Consider the following 19,084-nt stretch of genomic DNA (forward strand, 5'->3'; position numbering starts at 1 on the left):
TTTTGGGGTTTAATGAGACTTACAGGTAACTTATTGGGGTAAATGTGGAAAGAACAAGATGGTATAGTATAATATGATGCTAGAATGCAGGGATAAATTAGGTGTTTTGCTAAGGGAGGCCAAATCCTGTGCGGGGCAGAGAAGCACGAGATCACTTTGTCTTAATCATCAGGTGAGGTGTAGAGCTTATATCTTGCACGATTATACATAATCATCCTTGTTACATATGCAAGTTTATCCACTTAGAATGAACCTACACATCCTTCTTGCCACAGCCATGGGGAGGTCAAGGCACTCTCATCATAGATTAATCATGGCGTACCATGCTTAAGGGAGGAGGTTTTTTGTGCCAATAATGATGCTAGGTCTACTGGGAATCCTAAACTATGTAAACAAACAAAGATTAGCACTAGGAATGGAAAGAAGACATAAAAATTTGCAATCCTAACGAATCCCAACAACTAAAGTAATGAAACAACCCGCTAAATGAGCACCGATTTGAATGAAAAGGACCTTCAAGTTGTGCAAAAATTGTTCATCAGAGTCGATCTCCGCTAAAGCTAACCGAGAGTTCAATCCAAGAATGGAAACATATGAGCTTGAAGAGTCGTCACACATGTATTTTGTGCCGAGGTGTGAATCCCCCATAGTGCGTAAAGCTCCTTCATTGTATCTTGAGAGATTTGAGTGAGATTAGTGATCATCTCTACACATTGTTGATTTTTAGTCCGTAGAAGATCAAATCGAAACTAGAAAAGGTCTTGGAAGATGAATAACTACGGAATACATATAAGAAAATAAAAACCAAATAAAAATCACTCATAAAATGTCTCATAACCTTAATCTACTCTAGTTTCGAGAAACATAAATCTTCTTAGGACATATATTTCCACTATAAGAGGGGTGTCAACAATGGAAATTAACCTAATTAGTGTCGAAACAACACTACGAAATACATCGGGTAGTGATGATAGGATCATGGTATCTGATGATGGAATTTAAGCCCCTAAACAAAGTAGTTATAATGTTCCCGCTAGGGTGTCAGCAAGACTTGTTGGATCTTAACTATGTTGGATCCTGTGTTTTAGGAAATATATGGATCTTGTGTTTGTGTGTCTCACACTGGGATGCACACACTCACAACATGTGGAAATACAAACACGTGTGAGGGATTAGAAAGATTTTACGAAATTGGGCTCATGTTAATTTTTTGGAATACATTGACTTGCGTGCATGAAAATACAATAGTTCATGCATAGTACACTTTACTAGAAAATTCATTACGGTGTACTCTTTGACATGGGACATAGCGCACTACATGGTACAGACTAACGATTGTCCATATTGGGACTCCTTGCAATGTGCCGATCGAAATTAAGGAATCAATTATGAAATTCCTAATTATTTTATATTAATTTGAATGCATTTAGAGCGCTCAAAACGTACATGATAATTAAATAGAACTACCTAATAATACTTTATGATTGATCAAGCCAAATTTGAATTTTATAAGATCGGTTTTTGAAAAAAAAAAAAAAGTGATTTAATTTTTATAAAATTAGTATTTTATTAAATATTTATTTATTTTTGAATGAACAAGAAATTATATTAAGCAGAGAAAAACAAACAACAAGACCAAGATGGTCATATGATGGAAGGAAATAATAGAAAAGGGGGAAAAAAATCAACAATTAAACCACTACAGTCTCATGGGGAAGAGAGTTGAAAGTCTCCATATTGGGCCTATTCACCCCGCATGAGCAAAAGTATCAGCCTCACCATTTGCTGACCTTCTAACATCGCTATATGAAATAAATATGTGGCCCACTATGTCTTGAAATCTCATCCATCAATTGTGAAAATCTCCTAGGGTATGGGTGGCTTCTAGTCAACCGTCAAATAACATTGAGGGAGTCTCCCTCTACCACCAATGATGACAAGGTTCTCTCATTAGTTAGCCTTAAACATTGAAAGACTGCCCTAAGCTTGGCTTCATTAGAATCCGCTCTACCAAACGGTCCAGAGAACGCCCATATCGTGGCTCCCTTCTCATCTCTAAGGAGGCCTCCGACACCCAATGGACCCAGATTGCCCAAACTAGATCAGTAGAAGTTAAGCTTGAATAAACCCGGATCGGAAGGAATCCGCCTATGGCAAGGAGGGTCCCTGTGCTCCTATTATTAAATAATTTTCTTTTTAAATAATTACATTGTGGGAATTTGCAAAACAAATATCAATTACATTGATCAAGTCGATGAATATTTTGAATCGTGGAAATACGGAGATAAACAAAAAATGAGAAAAAAAAAGAAGAAGAGGCAAAACCCATTGTTTATCGCAAATCAAAATGGGGGTTTAATGAATGTATTTGATAGAAAACTATACGAGGGATGGTTCACGATATGGTTTTATAGCAATTATAAATTGATGATGGCTAAAATGGTAATTGCAGCACTCGTACATGAAAGGGTTGATCAATTTCCACCTCACAAATTGAGAAATTACAAGACCTAGCCCTAGGTCTAAGATTTTAGGGAAAGTCTAAAATAGCCTGAGAGATCCCACACTCTAGCACCTGAAAGACGGGACAATTCATGGAATTTTGGAATTGGGAGGTAGCACCATTTATCTCAAAGTTGAACAGGTAATGCATCAAATTGGTTGGAACTTCAGAACGTACAGGTTTGTTATCATATAATTAGGTATATACTTTTCTCTCTGAAATTTCTACGATAACACCTAAAGAGCTGTTAGCAACCAATTACAAGAGTGTTTAGTAAAGTGGCAAGTGCCATTATCAAAACGAAGGAGTGCAACTATTTTTTTCCATTCTATAATATATGATCCTTACCCTCATGTGACATGTCTCCTTTTCCACCTGTGGGTGTTGATAATAGCCAAGGACTGTTCAGACCTCACGTTAAGAGCAAAAGCTTCGGTGCATCTCCATCGCTCACTTTCTAAAGATATGAATCTCAAGTAAGATGGAGTTCACCTCACATTATTTGCATCTTTGCAATACGATTAAACTCATTTTATAGTCTAAATTAAACAACCATGTCTAGTTGCTTACTATATGGAGGCATTATATGACCACAATCTCGTGCTAAAATACAATACATATCAGTCACAATCTAGTTAGATGCATACAAGCTAGATACATCATAGATGTGGATCAACGGACGGATTTTATTTGGTCTAGCTCTAACCCATTAAAATCTGATGGAATCGATATTTTGTGCGCCTGTATAACTACATAATTTACCTTATAAATGGTGTTACTGTTAACTAACCAACTTCTCTAAAAGCTTAAGCTGTTGGAGAAAGGTGTTATTTATCTTTTATACTTTAACACTCCCCCGCACGTGTGGCCCACTTGGCAAACACGTGGCACATGTGGTCCCACTTTGGGCCGACCATCACATGCGGATTTTTGCTATCAAGGAGGTTTGAACTCGAGACCTTTGGCTTTGATACCATGTTAACTAACCAACTTCTCTAAAAGCTAACAGTTACGTTAATTTTACCTTGGTGTAGGGGAAGGCTGAGATTAACTAAAATCAGATGAGATTTGTTGAAAAAGCATAGATATATGGTAGGATACGGTGGGATGCATATTAATATTATTTTTGTTATGGCATTCAGTTCTTTTATGTGCGGACGTGCACTTTATTCCTTTGGTTGGCCATGAGATAACAATATGAAAAAGCTTCATGATCCAGAAAAAATGTGCTAATCGGAATTTAATATTTGCCGTTTCCTTGGTGGCATATCGTTACGTATGTATCCGCTCATGCAAACGAAGGTTCTCTACCACTGACCGTAAAACATGAAAGAGAAAGACCCTGGATTTCTCTTTCCACGGAATATATTTTTTATCCAAACATCACCTAACCTTTAAATCAATAGAAAGCCTCCAATCTTTTTTCTATTTTTTTTCCTCAAAAAACCTTTTATATATAAAAAAGCCTTTCTAAAGAATAAGCATAGGAACCCTACCATTGTGCATGCTTAATAAATCTGCAGTTTAATTACAAATAATTCTCTCTCTTTCTCTCTGCCTTGTTTAGTGCTACGAATACAACCTAGGATTTATTCCATAGGGCCCCATCTAAGGATACAAGTGGATTACTTAGATAATGTCTTATTCTAACATATAAAGGCTGTGTGATATGTTCCCCATGATTGAATAAAATTAGCAAAGTGGTAGTGCAAGGCCTAGATTAAGGTTAGCCCCACCATACACTTTAACAAAGCTAGTCTTTATGTCTAACGTAATTCAACAAGGACACCCACCTTAATGACATTCTTAGGTCCTACTCACTACTAAAAGCATTGGCATAATGGAGACATGAGAGGATGGAACGTAGTTCTAGCCTCCTGAAAAGGATAGAGGTGAAAGGCGGTCACCTTGTCACATGCTCTACTGCGTTTATGGCACTATAGGTGAGCTATACCCACCTTCCATACAGTAACTAACAATTAAATTAAATTGTTCTTCCTCATTTCTTATGGGGTATTCTCCGAATAAAGCTTAAATCAATCTTTGACTCGTCTTTTCACATGAAAAAAGTGCCTGTTGTTAAACTTTTAAACAGAGAGTCTTCATATATTAACTTAAAACGTGATATGCAGATTTTTCTTTGAGACTACCTAGCCATCGTTTATCTCTTAAAATTTAGGAGAGTTAACTAAATCTCAAAACTCGGACTTAACCACTCCTTAATTTGTTTCGTTCAAGCGGATTGATAGATATCAAATATGGCAATGACATTCTTTTCACAAGTTTTTTCCAGTCACTTTACACTAAGTTTCACCCAAGCTTCATCATGGTCGTAGGTAGATCAACCAGGTTCATGGGGTTGGGCCTATAGCTCAATGGTTGAGACTTTTTATCTCAACCATCAGGTCGCAGGTTCGATCCCGCTTACTGATTAAAAAAAAAGATCACCCTAGTTCGGTCTCATAAGTAGTGGCAATTACCCTATGAAGACTCACTCTCACTATGGCTCTGGTGGGTTGCATCTGTCTTCAAACTAAGCAATCCTTCTGTGGCAACTCTCTCAACTCTCTCACAACTAGTATAATAGTAGAATTTTAGGCTTTCTTCTAATGGTTTTGAATAATTTTCTAGGGTAATGGTTGTTCTTGTTTAAGGTTCTTCTTATGTTGCTGTTCTCATCGACATTTTTACATATCAATGTTTATAAAACCCTAGTGTTCTAATTGTCTCAAGTGAAGTTTATTCAAGATTCAATCTACAAATGACCATGGGCTAACTAAATTGTATCTACATGGAAATTTTGATATAAAACCCTAATTCTTGGATGAAAATCAAGGTCATCATAATCAACAAATCATTATTTGCTTAGTCAACAAAAGAAGTATCTAAACTCTCCACCACCCATTGAGTGAACTGGATAGATTGAATCATTATAGCATGATCGAATTACATGGAGAATAAGGTGTAAAGCCCTAATTGTTGGATGAAAATCAAAATCACATCCAATCAAAAGCCAATGTACTAAAGCATCATGGGCACATCATCCACCCTAAAAAATTGCATTCTACACAGACAAATTCGTATGTGAGTGGGCTTGGAATCTCTGCCCTTACTTTGTCTTCACTTCTTTCGAGGTACCATCCTCCACATCTTTTCAACCCTCCTTTAATCCCTCTTTAGGAAGTAAAAAGAAGAAGACCCAAAAAGATAAAGTAGAGCTGAGGAAAAAGAACATTGAGAATACAGAGAGAGAAATTAAAAAAACAAACAAATTCCACCGACTGATTCAAAGCAAATAACCGGATCCAAGGAACGTACGTTTCATTATTTACCTGCATGGTAAAACAAAACACATGAAACGTTATGAAATATGGCCAAGTGTTGAAGAAGAAAAAGGAAAACATTTTCTTTATGTTAGAAAAAAAGGTCAAAGGTAAAAGAAAAGAGAGATAGGGCTCACCCTTAGTTCCTTCAAACACCTTTCTTAAAAAAGAAAGGAAAACGATAATCAGAGCGACTCCGGCTAGCAGTCCGATGATAATAGCTACCGTCTTTCCAGCCTCGTCTACGGAATCTAATGTTGGAACAAGAAAGTCAAAAGTTACCAAAATGTCCTTGAATTTTTGTGGGAAAGAGCCACTTTCATTATTATGATAATACATTGTCTGATGTAAACTTATAAAGTTTACAATTTATTTTCTTTGTTACAGAAATAGGAAATTAATTTCCACCTACTTTTGTTTTTCTTTTCAAAAAAAGGGACAAAATTTCCACCTCTTTTTTGTCTTTTTCCTGGGAAGGACTCCATTTCCAATAGAAATGTGTCATATTTTCTTGCTTGGAAATTCGGGATAGGAATGCGTTTGTAGAAGTGAGCACTTTAGGTGGACGCAACCACATTGTATGCTGGTAACACAACGAGGTGCGCACACTAGAGTGTGGTGGGTCTCACCTTTGATTTGATTGATTTGAATATTCTGAACCATCAAAGTTTGATAGGCAAACGATTCACATTCAACAACAAAAAATGCACATTATTGGATGTTATATTTGCACGATTGTAAGAGATCCAACCAAGATCTAACAAATGGATGATTCAGATCAATCAAATGGTGTAACCCCACCATATCATACTGGGCAAACTTCATCGTTCTACATCCAGGTCGTGCCCTTCTGAAGCATTCCTATATGAGAAGTAGTTCTCGATCGTTTCAAGTTTCAACAACAATCAAAGAAAGTTAAAAATAAATCAATGGCCGGGCATTTCTAATCGCCATCCTCTAAGCCTCTATCATATATGTAGCTATATGTTTGTCGATCCAGACCGTCTAAATGTGGGCTCCATCTTTGAGAATTGTACCAATTAGAACATCATGGTATCCAATCAAATGGCTGGCGAATGGGTTGTTACAAGGAAAATAGCCAATGGAGCGCAGAGCACGATAGATCAAAGTTAATCAATTTGATAAAATCATCCATATGTTGGACCTACAATTTGGATTATCTTGATCGAAGTACAACTATGCCATGAGATGCTAACATCATCAACCTTTGATATTTGGCCCATCCATAGATTTCTCAAACTCAAAAGATTCAAACATCACATCCATCCCTGAACATCCTTCATCAGAATCATCACCACCCCAAAAATGCAAAACGAAAGAAAGAAAGAAATAAAGACAGCAAACTTACTAAACTAAATTTTCATTGATTAGACCATATGGGAAACATAGTCACACTAAACAAAATACAAGAACTTTCCTCCCCATGCACACCAAAACAGTACTCCACACAAACCCAAAACAACCAGGTAATCACGTCCTATTTTTCTAGTCAAACACAGACCCAAAAAACAGGAGGAAGAAAAATGAAATTTTTTACTAAAAACTCTTCGAGTTCTTTTTTTCCCTCTTAAGAAAAGATTTGGGCAATTTGAAACTAGTTATCTTTGAGTAAATTGGCCAAACATAACAAAACCCAAAACCACCATCCTGGATAAAACCGCTTACCACTACTCGACGCCTTCGTATAAACCCCGCCGGCGGAGTACCGGACGTAACACTTTCCGAGATAAACATCGCCGGAGACGGCTGCCCCACACCCGCCACGCAACCTCTCGATCGCCTCCGACAAACAATCCGAACACTCGCCAGAGTTCAAGTCACCAACACACTGAGCCATCCCTTGAACGTACGCAGACGCTCCGACCCGGAACAAGCCCGACCCGGACCCAAGGCCCGTTAAGACCTCATCCCGCCTACTCAGTAGATCCGTACCATAGCCCGCAGAGATCCCACAGTTCTTCAAGACCAATGTCTTGTCCTCAACGCCTAAAAATGTGGTGTTATCATATTTGACTAAGCAGCCCTGGAACTGGAGGGTGCCCCCAGCCGAGTCGAGGCAGAGGATACCGAGTTGACTCACTGAGTGCTGGACGCACTGGGCGCAGTCGGATTGGCCGAGATCGCCTCGGCATTGGAAGAGGCCGGAGACTGGCGAGGCGGGGTCGGAGGCAGTGATGGTGAAGTTATTGTAGGAAGAAAAAGAGGCCGAGTTGACGAGTGAGGTGAGTAGCGAGTTGAGATTGGATTGGAAAGGTGAGTTTGGAATGAATTTTAGCTGGGAGCAACCGCCATAGACGAACGAGTCGAATGAGGAGGGAGAGGCGAGTTTGGGGAGGGAGGAGAGAAGGAGGAGGAGGAGAGAGAGGAGAGATGGGAGGTGGGTTTTTTGTGATTTTGGCGACATTTTGGTGTGGGCTTGTGGGAGAGAATGAGAGGGAGGAGGGGGGTTATGGGATTTTGGGGAGAATCTGGGCCGTTGATTGGATGGGTGAGACATTATCTTGGAAAATCTCTGAGTGGAATCGGGTGCTAGTCTCATTGCTTTGAGGAGATTTTACGCTGAAGTGATGAAGAAGCTGAGTTTTCGTAATCACCCTTTTGTTTTCGTAGAAGGGATATGAAATTTGCATGCATTCTGAAATGTCCAAATCCTTAAATGAGGAAAATGGCCATAAGTAAATATAAAGGGAAATGATATCAGCACAACCATATATTTTGATATTTTCACTAATTCAGCTTGTCTTTTAGTACTGAAAGAGCGGCCAAAAGGTTATTACACTTCCCAAGAAGCTCTCACAAGCCAATTAAAATGGAGATGACAAGCTGGGTCATACGATTATTAAAACAATGTTTTGCTGATATCATTTCACAATATAAAATCCAGTAATTTTAAGAAACTAGAGTGGGGGCCCACTTCATAGGATGATCCAAACCGATCATTTGATGGGCCGCAATGCAAATAAGCTGTGCCCCATAAATAATGTGTTGTCCAGAGGAAAATCTTATGGAGATAATTTATGGGGTAAAAACCTATTTTAAGTTGTGGCCCATCAAATGAAAGGTTTGGATCATCCTATGAAGTGGGTCCCACTGTACTTTCTAAAAAGTAATGGACTTCACGCGCACACATCATTTAAATTCTCCAGAGGAAAATTTAGAAAATTACAAGAAGAGTTTGAGGTGAAAGAAGTGGATTATTTTTGGGAAGTGACATATCCGCCCCTTTTGATCACCACGAACACCCCTGGCTAGGGCTGGCAATTTCACCTGGAAAAGCGGGGATCCGCCCCGCTTGGGGAGGGGATTCCCCGATTTGAGTGGGGAAGAGGAAGGGGAAGGGGATTTAAAAAATTCCCCGGTGCGGGGAAGGGGAGGAGAAGGGGATGGAGTTCGCCCCGCCCCGCATTAATGCCATTTTTTTCTTGTATTTTTTTAAGTGTTTTTTTTTTTTGGGAAAACTACTAGAAACCCCTTGGATCAAAACATATCTACAAGATTCCCCCAAAATTTTCATAATTTCCATTAGTACAATTTTGTCCCTGAAATAGCTTTTTATGTTTGCTTTTACCCATAATCCATTGGGCATTGTCCCTCATTATATTAGTATATTACCCTTAGAAATCCCTAAAATCTCTCCATCGAACAATCACTGTAAGGCAACATTAAATTCTTTGAAAATCTCCCTCCCCCAAATAAAGGCAACATCTCTCTGATGAGTGATGAGATTTTATATGGTGTGCGCTCGTATAGTCCATTGTTTTTCAAAAAGTAATGTATGGGCTACACCATAGGATGATCCAAACCGTCCATTTGATAGGCTACAATTTAAAAGTACTTTACAGGCCACACCATAGATCATCCAAACCGTCCATTTGATGGGCAACAACGTAAATAGATTGCGGCCCAAAAATCATTTCCATAGGATGATTGCAATCCTCCGATCTATAGAAGGAACCATAATATGCAATTCCTCTATAGATCAGAGGGTTGGGATTATCCTATGGAAATGATTTTTGGGCCACAACCTATTTACGTTGTGGCTCATCAAATGGACAGTTTGGATTATCCTACAATGTGCCCATCAAGTGGAAGGTTTGGATCATCCTATGCCTATGGTAGTATGGTGTGCCCATCAAATGGACGGTTTGGATCTTCCTGTGGTGTGGCACGTACAGTGCTTTTTGGCAAGTGGGATTGGGAATTAGGGATCTACTAGGGACTATTGATCAATTAAATGAATCTGAGAGCAACCACCTTTGTCCTCATGTTAATAAAATGAATAAGACAAAATCTTAGCCTATGTGGGTTGTGTGGCTACTCTCACATGCAACAGCCAAGCCGCAACATGCCTGAAGTGATTGTCCCTAGCAAATCTTTAGTTTTAAACCTAACATTTAACAAAGTAAAGTGATTGTCCCTGAAGGATGTGGGGCGGGGAAGGGGAGGGGATGGGGATTAGATATTCCCCGTGGGGAGGGGAGGGGGATTCCCCACCATCCCCGCAGTGGGGAGGGGAAGGGGAGGGGGAAAATTCCCCTCAGAGGGGAAGAAGTAGGGGACCCCAACATCTGGCCCCGACCCGCCCCGTTGCCAGCCCTACCCTTGGCATTGAATTCTTCTGACATAAGTAGAACATCCCCTCTTTAGTCATTGATACACTGACAGGGGGTGTTTCTGGTGATAAAAGGGGCGGATATATCATTTCCCTTATTTTTCTATTTACAACAATTATATGTGCCATCTTTACTATTTATTTTCTAAATAAAACACAATAAAAGCATTGAAGGATGGCAAAATAGACATGTTTGATACATTAGGATGTGAGTTTAGTTTTCACTTCAATGTCTTTCCAGTAATTTTTAGGTTCTCCCAAGTTTAAAAATACTATATTGTTTAATTATTCTTCAAATTTGCATTTTCAAAAAGGGCTTTCTCTCTCCTCTGGGTTAGAGAGAGAAAGACACATGGGGTCGAGAGAGAGAGAGGGGATCCCCTTTTCATTTCTGAATTTTGAGTTCAGAATTTCATATTTTCTTTCATATTCTATTTCTTCACTTTCACTTTCTTCACTCCCCCTACGTGACTTTTCGGGGCCCATCTAAGTGATGTGCGCGGTACAAAGTTCATGGTGCACAACTCTTTTGATTCATCCTATTACAACTCTTTTGATTCATCCTATTGGCTTTGCTCATCCGAAATGGATATCTTCCAAATTGGGGAATATCAATGAATCTCCTTTAGTAGCCCATTCATAATACTGAGAGTTCAAGATATATGGGGGTCGATTTATCACTCCCCTTTAAAAAATCCAACAGCATTTGAATTATTTGAGATTTTTAAAGTTCAGAGCAGAGCATAAAAAATTCCGGATTTTTTCAACAATTTTTCATTATTCGGACATTTTTTAAACTGAGGTTATAGCTTGGAGATGGTGCGACCTACAGTTGTTCTCTTACAAATGGTTTTAAGGTAACTAAGTAAGGTCTTAGGGTTAGAAAAAAAAGAAAGTCCTTCATTAGATTAGCAGGGGAGTGTTGAATCTCCTGACACCAAATAGTGAGGAAATGATATATTCACCCCCCTTTCTTCCCTGGGCCACCCCTTTCTAGTTTAAAAAGAGTAGTCTAGAGTGTGGCGCGCACGCACACACATATAGGCTAATAAATAAAGTTTTAACTACAGTATATGAGCTGTAATTCAAAACAATGGTGTGCCTCAAAGATAGCCGTGGTACCATGCCAAACACACATCCAATGCGATAAAGGCCTACACAAATCTATAGGTGATGGATCAAGGGTTTAGGATCACATATTCAAGATGGGTTCAGCAAAAATCGGCCATAATTGTGATAACATGTCAGATCAACGGATGCGATTACACCTACTTGAAGCATATGCTGTCCAAAAGGGGAGATCATCCATGTGTGGTGGCCCTCCTCCTCTGATTATCTAGCCAAAACCGAACTTTTTTTTTTTTGATGGGTAAGCTGGGGTTAGGCAAAATGCCAAGACCGAACTAGTTTATTTCAAAGAACACTGTGTTTCCCTATTCATTTCAAGCAATATATCACTATATATCTATAATTCTATACATGAGATAGAAAACATCAAAGCTGAAATGGAAGTAAGATACCACAAGAAGTTTGGTTAACTATTATCAATCTTCAAGCTATTTTACGACTTAATGCTCTCTCCTTTTCCATTCTTTCGAAGAGGCTCCCATCATAAACAGCTCTCACTGTCTCCTTTTGCAGCAATCCCTCCTTGTCTTTACACAAAACGTAAAGTATCTTCCATTCCGTCCAGCTAGCGAACCTGTAACAATCACACATCAGTTCATCTTACACATGCCTAGAAAAGCTTCCAACAAATAGATCTCTGTACCTGGGCCCTTTTTGGATTGCAGGGAAAAACGTTTCTCGTGGAAAAGCTTTTCTTCTGAAAGATTTTCGCCTCCACATTTAGAGGGAAATGCTATAGTTATGGCTTATTTAGAGGGATATCATTATAAATTGAAGGTCCCTCTAAATAAAACTTGTGGTTCTGTTTGCTTTTTTTCATTTGTGGTCAAATGATGGAAAAATAAGAAATTTTGGAAAAAAATTTCTTTTCCTAACTTTTCGACCCAATCCTTGCATTCCAAACAGTAGGGTTGGACATGGCTCCGGTTCGAACGGGGAACTGAACCGAACTGGCACATTTGGTTCGGTTCGGTTCCAGCTATATATGGTTCGGTTCCGGTTCGGAAAATTTGGAACCAGTGGATATTCGATTCGGTTCTGGGTTTGGGATCCCATAACCGTGAACCGAACCGAGAACCAACAAACCCTACTTACTTGAGGAATTGGTTTAGTTTGATTTTTGCATTGGATAATGGATATTAGGGCCTGTTTGTGGTCCGTAATTCCATATATAAATGTTATCCCAAATTTGATAGTGGATATTAGGAATTGCCCAAATTTGTAGTTCATAACTTCATATATAATTTGATAGGGCCTGTTAGTCCATATATATATATGTTATCCCAACTTTGATATGCATTGGATAATGTATATTAGGAATTGCCCAAAACTTTGATATGCAGGTATATATACCTGTTTGTAGTCCATATATATTTGTTCACATATAATTTGATAGGGCCTGTTTGTAGTCCATATATACCTGTTTGGCTGTTTGTAGTTCAGTTGGGTAAACCCAGAACCGAACCGAACCTAACCGATTATATATGGTGGTTCGGTTCGGTTCCAAACTTATACGGTTTGGTTCTGGTTCCAATTTTAGGGAACTGATTATATATGGTTCGGTTCTGGGTATGCCCCAAAACCGAACCGAACCATGTCCACCCCTACCAAACACGGCCAATTGAAGCGAAATTAATCACAGATTTAATTGACTAATAACACTATAAACAAACCGTAAGACTCCCCTCGATGGTTTCATTGTTTGCATCAATAATGAAACAAAACACCATATGCAAAAGAAATTCTATGAAAAAACATTTGATGAGGGGTGGAATTATGAAAAAAAGGAGGTAAAATTTGTCCCGCTTCATAGCAACCAAACGGAGGCCAAGTTGACGATTGTGATGAAATCGAATGCACATTAGAAAAAAAAAAAAGCATTCTTTCAAGAGAACACTCACCATCCTTTGTAGTCTTTGGGAACTCGATTCGCCTTCAGCATCTCCATCAATTCACTCCACGTTAGAGCGTTAGGGTTGGTAACTGCATGCTTGTGGAAAATCTCCTCAAATCTTGATGACACGAACCTTGTCAAAACAAACAAAATGAGATTATACGATTATTGAAGATACGTTGTAGTAAAGTGGGGGATTCGTTCTTCTACGACTATAAGAAAGGAAAGCTTGCTAGTACAGTGCTCAAAAGGCCCCCGCTCCGGTCGATACATAGAAGACTAAAAAAGCCTGAAGACCTTTACAAAGGGCAGCGGGTAGCAAGCTGAACTGTGAATGAAGCAAATAAAACGGCCAGTAAAGTGTTCGGTCCCGGGGTCAGAATTTAAATGGGAATGATGAGGGGTGGAAGACCCAATAGAGTTCTTGCATGTTATTACCTTCCTTCTGCATCGTAGACTCCAGAGTCGCTCCCGTGTTTGGCTTTGTGGATATTGTTTATGTAGATTGGGAAAAGAGGGGAAAACCATTTTCCCTGCATCATAAAGAGGATTATTTTCTAATTCCAATTCTTATAAAAAAAACCCTATATTTATGTTGAAGCATATATGATTAAATAACACCAACTTTAATAGCTTAAGCTTTTGGAGTAATTGATTGTTTCACATCACCACATGGCAGTTCTTGGATTCAAAACCCAACAACTCCATACTAAAAATCTACGTGTACAGCCAACCCAAAGAAAGAGCGGTCACACATGAGGGGGAGTGTTGAAGTATAAGTGATTAAATAACATCAACTCTAGCAGCTTAAGCTTTTGGAGTAATTGGTTGTTTCACAAATAAGAAGATGGCAGATAGCAGTTATTATAACATATGCAGATCAACGACTACAATGATAATGCAAAATAAATTGTTGAAGATCAACGGCTATTAAGTCAGAGTAAAACATGTTCATGTGGATATCTTAATGGGTGGATAAAATGTGTTGGGTGCGTTTGGAATACAGGAATCAGGAATCGATATATATTTTTGGTAGGTAAGCCGGGATTGAACCTACGACCTCAAGGTTGAGAAACAAACCCTCAACCATTGAGCTACAGACCTAACCCCAATGTAAGGGATATCATTACCAACTATTAATTCTGACTATAGTGTCTGGGGTGTGAAAACAACCATTAGGCCAAAAGCGTTAGCTGTTAAAGTTGGTGTTATTTAATCATTTATACAAACCTTTCCCCCAATTCAGATTCAATTCTCATTGAGAGAGACAAAGGGCATTGCAGGAATGAGATCTACAGAGTTAAAGAAGGAAAAAACTAAAGAAAAAAACAAATCTTCAACAGCGATGGGAAGCTAGAAATAAAAGAGCATTGCATGAACAAGATCTACAGAGCTAAAAAATCTCAGCACACTTCATAAAAAAAAAATTTAAACATCAGAAAGCTACACAGGAAATGCAATATCTAAAACAAGATAGGAAAACTCATCCATTAAGCTCGGGACGAGGCAGAAAACTAAAATCCACAACTTCAACAGCTAAAGAGATCTGAAAACCCACTTCTTCAACAGCACAAATCGGAAAAAACACTAATACCACTCCTTGGGATATCAAAAACCAAACAAAAGCATCTACTTTCGTCCAAAACCAAATCAAAGCATCTGCCTTCATAAAAACCATATCAATGCATATGCATTAATCATCTACAAGCTTATTTAGCTGCAAGGCACTTTAGCAAAGTCTCCTCACCCACTTCTCAATACTTGGGCAAGCTGAAAGCTTCAATTGCTAGACTAGAAAGGGCAAAATGGGAGAGAGATGGGTGGTGGAGGTTACTATTGTGGTTAGGGCTTTAAGAATTAATGTTGTTGGTGGTCACATTTTATATTAGGCATTAGAGATAGGTGTTGTCCATCCTCTACTCCTAGCAACGTGGCACATCCAAGCAACGGGGCAGATCCATCGTCCAACACTTTGTCCTTGTGCTACCTATGTTTATGACGCACCAAGTTTTATATGTACTTATTTGGCAAGAAAAAAACCGCTGACCTACTGCAACTGCTAAGAGAAAGTCTGTTACTCTAAGTGCATCTGCCATTGTTGCTAGTGTCACTGTCTGCCAAAGTCCATGACTTTTGAGACCATCATAATATATTCCACTAAAGAATGTTTTCTATTTCAATAACTCTTTCTAATTTGTTTAGTCCTAATTTCATGCCAGAGTCCATTACTGTTGCGACCGTCACTGTCATGCCAGAGTCCATGATTGTTTCCACCATCACAATATATAGAGTCCATTACTGCTGCGACCCCGTCACTGTCATGCCAGTGTCCATGATTGTTTCGACCATCACAATATATTCCACTGAGGAGACTAAATAACGTTTTTTATTTCAATAAAATTTTCTAATCGGTTGAGTTTAGTCCTAATTTCATGAAGTTTTCTAAGGAAGTAAACCATCACCAAGGAAATCACCAGAGCAATAGTTCCTGGCGCTAGAGAAATTTGAGGAAGAACCAACCCTTAACGACGGAAAAGGCTAAAATTTGGAAGAGAATGCACTAGCTCATCCGGAAAAGAGTCCCTGGCAAATTCCACCGACTTGGATGAGGGATCATGGTAAAAAGGTGCAGAGGAAAAAGGGAAACCATCCACCCCTCATTTCCCTACCGTCATCTACTCGTCTGAGAATAAACCATCAGAAGATGACAAAGAACAACAGAAATAGGAGCTGGGTCAAAAGACGATAGCCCGCCTCCCATTGAGAACAAACCACCTTTAACAGAGGTCACATCATTTAGAACAAACTACCAGAAGATGAGGAAGAGCCAGAGAATCAGAAAGTTATGTCAGAAGTTGATACACCTCTCGAAACATTAGGGGCATCAAGTTCATGAAGGATAGCAGGAAGTTGACCTCTATGAGCTTGTAATCTGTTTCTTCACGATCAATTTGCTCATAGGTCTCTAGTATTTTTGGATTATTTGTGTCTTTGTTTTTTTCCTATCTAGTGTGTCTCAAGGTAGGGATGTTAGCTTTCATTTAATAATCTGGTAGGGGTCCCACCAAACCCAGCTTACCTCCAAAAAAAAAAAAGGTTTTATGAGGACACTCACCACGACCTTGTAATTCCAAGATTTGAGGGCTTTGTAGAGATTGACAAGATTTACAACAAGATCAAGGAGGGTCTATTTGAAAACAAATTTGATAGAAGGCACAAAAACATTCATGCAAATGTTACTAGCAATCTTCAATTTTGAAAGAGGATTGTTTGACGAATGAAAGAATCCGAAGACCACTTGAAAGTAGATAGACAATAATGCGGTCCCTTCTCCATGATGTGACTTGCGAAGACTAAAGAACAATATACTAGAATCATTTGTCGTTAGAGACAAGTATAGTAACATTTTTAAATGTATGGTTCACCCTAGAAACGGTCCAGATCATCCGACTATGAATGTATGGTTATGATTATGAGAGAGAAAGAGAGAGAGACTTGCCGGGGGGAGGGTGCGAGGACTGAGAGCCAAATTAATAAAGAAAGCAGCGAAGGTGGACAAGGCCATGCCACACCCAATCGCACGAAACCCTAAACAACAGGGAAAAAAACAAGAGACAAAGAGACAGTTAAGGAAAAACGTAATTAAAAAGGGGAAATATATGTGAAGGAAAAAGACCTTGGAATGTCTCCCATGGAGAAACGATCCCATCTTTGTTCCTGTCAAAGAAGGCAACATGCTTTTGCAGAACGTTCAAATCCCCGCCGTTGGATTCTCCTAAAACCTCACCCTCTTTAGAGGAGAAAAAATTACATAAATTTAATAAACAAGCAGAGAGAGAGAGAGCTTAAAATTTCATAGGCATACATACCTTCACTTTGAGAAGTCATGGATAACAGAGAGAGAGAGAGAGAGAGATTTGGGTTTGGAGTACAAAAAGGAAAGATTGCAAGCAGGAGAAGGGGAATCGAACCTGGTTCTTCGCTCCGTCACACTTGCTTAGAAGTAACGATTTGTTTTGATTTACAAGCAATCTTATCCTTACGCGTGTCTCTCAGACGTTAATAGATCTTTGAAACGTGTATCTCATCTTTCGGTTGTCGATGCCAAGTGCCAACCAAGTAAGAAGAGGAAAACACTCGTAAAACACCATTTTTAAGGGTTAAATTATCCTAGGAATGCCATAAATATCAGACCTGTCAACAGCCGTCACACGCGGCAAACTAAGCAATATATGCATGTTATTATGGTGTATATTGGGTGGGTTATAACTTACAAGTTACAACCAAGGTTTTAAATTTCGGTTTCGGAATGGGTTTCGGGATAATATTAAATAATGAATAAAAAATAGATTTTTTTGGTCATATCCCTTAAATTTTCCGAAAACGAAATTTCAAATTTTGTAACGTTTCAATTTAACTCAATTTCAATTTCATTCTCGACCGAACCCGAAATTTCGGACCGAAACCAGATTTCTAGTTTCGGTCCGAAAGAAATTGAAAACCTTGGTTATAACCTGGGCTTTAAATTTAATGTGTTTCAGTCCTCACCGAATCTGAAATTTCAGCCGAAATTTCGGTTCGTTTGAAATCTATCGAAATCAACTTCGTTTATATTTTATCTCGTACAAAATCTCGTTGAAATTACTGAAATTATCGAAATCAATTTCATTTATATTTTATCCTGTACAAAATTTCTTTGAAATTAGTAAAATTTCGGGATAATATTAAATAATGATTAAAGGCTAGTGATAAATCGACTCCCATATATCTTAAATCGATCCCATGTGTCTATCTCTCTTCTCTTTCTCTCACTAACCCAGAGGAGAGAGAAAGACACATAGGGAGTCGATTTAAGGTATTTGGGAGTCGATTTGTCACTGCCCTAATTAAAAACAATTTTTTTTGGAGATATCCCTTAAATTCTGGCCAGACATTTCGGGGAAAACGGTAACGTTTCGATTTCACCCAATTTCTATTTCGGTCTCGACCGAAACCTCGAAATTTAAAACTTTGTTAATAACAATCAAAAATCGAAAAAAGAAAAAAAAAGGTGTTCTAAGTTAAAAACAAAACAGAGAGCGGGAGAAATGAGAGTAAATTGAAAAATCAGAAACCAACAAATTACCAGCGAGCAATACTAACATTGGACTTCCATCATAAAAAATAGCGGGCACGATCTTTTGAACTCCAGCTTCAAAATTCATTGTGATCAAATTCGGAAAAGAAAATAAGATTTTCATCTTTGTCAGCATCAATTCTCGCACTTTTCTCTACACGGACATAAGCTCTCTCAAGTTTCTACTTATCGTTTTCTTTGCTTAATTTTTCAATCGTTACGCTGATATTGTCAAAGCATTCCGTAAACCCGAATTGGTTCGCAACTAATTTTATCTTCTAAGAGGGAAGATCAGCCTCTAGACCCATTTCGAGGGAAGGATCAGTCCTCCTCAAAACACAATTTCTGGAGAAAGTTTCTTCATTTCTTTAATTTATTTCATCAAGGTGGACCCATTTAGTCACGTAATAACACACTAGAAATATTTATTAGAATTCTATAGGGCCCGTTTGGATGCCGAGAAGATTTGGATTTGCAATTGGATTTC

At 38.6% G+C, this 19,084-nt stretch overlaps 2 protein-coding genes across 3 annotated transcripts; both read right to left on the reverse strand.

Annotated features, from left to right (window-relative positions):
- Nucleotides 1–5,407: 5,407 nt before the first annotated feature.
- Nucleotides 5,408–8,484, reverse strand: LOC143881747 (plasmodesmata-located protein 6-like). The gene is made up of 3 exons (XM_077385003.1): nt 7,513–8,484; nt 5,964–6,077; nt 5,408–5,835 (listed from the first exon to the last, which is right to left on the reverse strand). The coding sequence occupies exons 1-3, from the start codon at nt 8,384–8,386 to the stop codon at nt 5,828–5,830; spliced, it is 996 nt and encodes a 331-aa protein (XP_077241118.1). The 5' UTR covers nt 8,387–8,484; the 3' UTR covers nt 5,408–5,827.
- Nucleotides 8,485–11,866: 3,382 nt separating this feature from the next.
- LOC143881748 (putative peroxygenase 4) lies at nt 11,867–17,492 on the reverse strand. 2 transcript variants are annotated; one of them, XM_077385005.1, is made up of 6 exons: nt 17,351–17,492; nt 17,158–17,256; nt 16,981–17,069; nt 13,920–14,014; nt 13,489–13,614; nt 11,867–12,161 (listed from the first exon to the last, which is right to left on the reverse strand). In XM_077385005.1, the coding sequence occupies exons 1-6, from the start codon at nt 17,367–17,369 to the stop codon at nt 12,011–12,013; spliced, it is 579 nt and encodes a 192-aa protein (XP_077241120.1). In that variant the 5' UTR covers nt 17,370–17,492; the 3' UTR covers nt 11,867–12,010. The 2 variants fall into 2 exon arrangements, with proteins under 2 accessions (XP_077241120.1, XP_077241119.1); XM_077385004.1 differs by having other exon boundaries at nt 17,158–17,271; nt 17,351–17,491.
- Between the last annotated feature and the right edge of the window lie 1,592 nt (nt 17,493–19,084).

This window comes from Tasmannia lanceolata, unplaced genomic scaffold, assembly GCF_043159265.1.
Source record: "Tasmannia lanceolata isolate RefF3 unplaced genomic scaffold, GAP_Taslan_0.1 ptg000007l, whole genome shotgun sequence".
NCBI classification, from domain to species: Eukaryota; Viridiplantae; Streptophyta; class Magnoliopsida; order Canellales; family Winteraceae; genus Tasmannia; species Tasmannia lanceolata.

Bases quoted from the DNA above. Each gene is read 5' to 3' on its own strand.
- LOC143881748 (XM_077385004.1), bottom strand. The intron at 17,070-17,157 runs GTCTTTTTCCTT...CCTGTTGTTTAG, and splicing joins TCCATGGGAGACATTCCAAG to GGTTTCGTGCGATTGGGTGT. The intron at 14,015-16,980 runs GCAAGTCTCTCT...TTTATGATGCAG, and splicing joins GTCCTCGCACCCTCCCCCCG to GGAAAATGGTTTTCCCCTCT.
- LOC143881747 (XM_077385003.1), bottom strand. From the start codon at position 8,386: ATGAGACTAGCACCCGATTCCACTCAGAGATTTTCCAAGATAATGTCT. The intron at 6,078-7,512 runs GTAAGCGGTTTT...TTCCAACATTAG, and splicing joins TACGAAGGCGTCGAGTAGTG to ATTCCGTAGACGAGGCTGGA.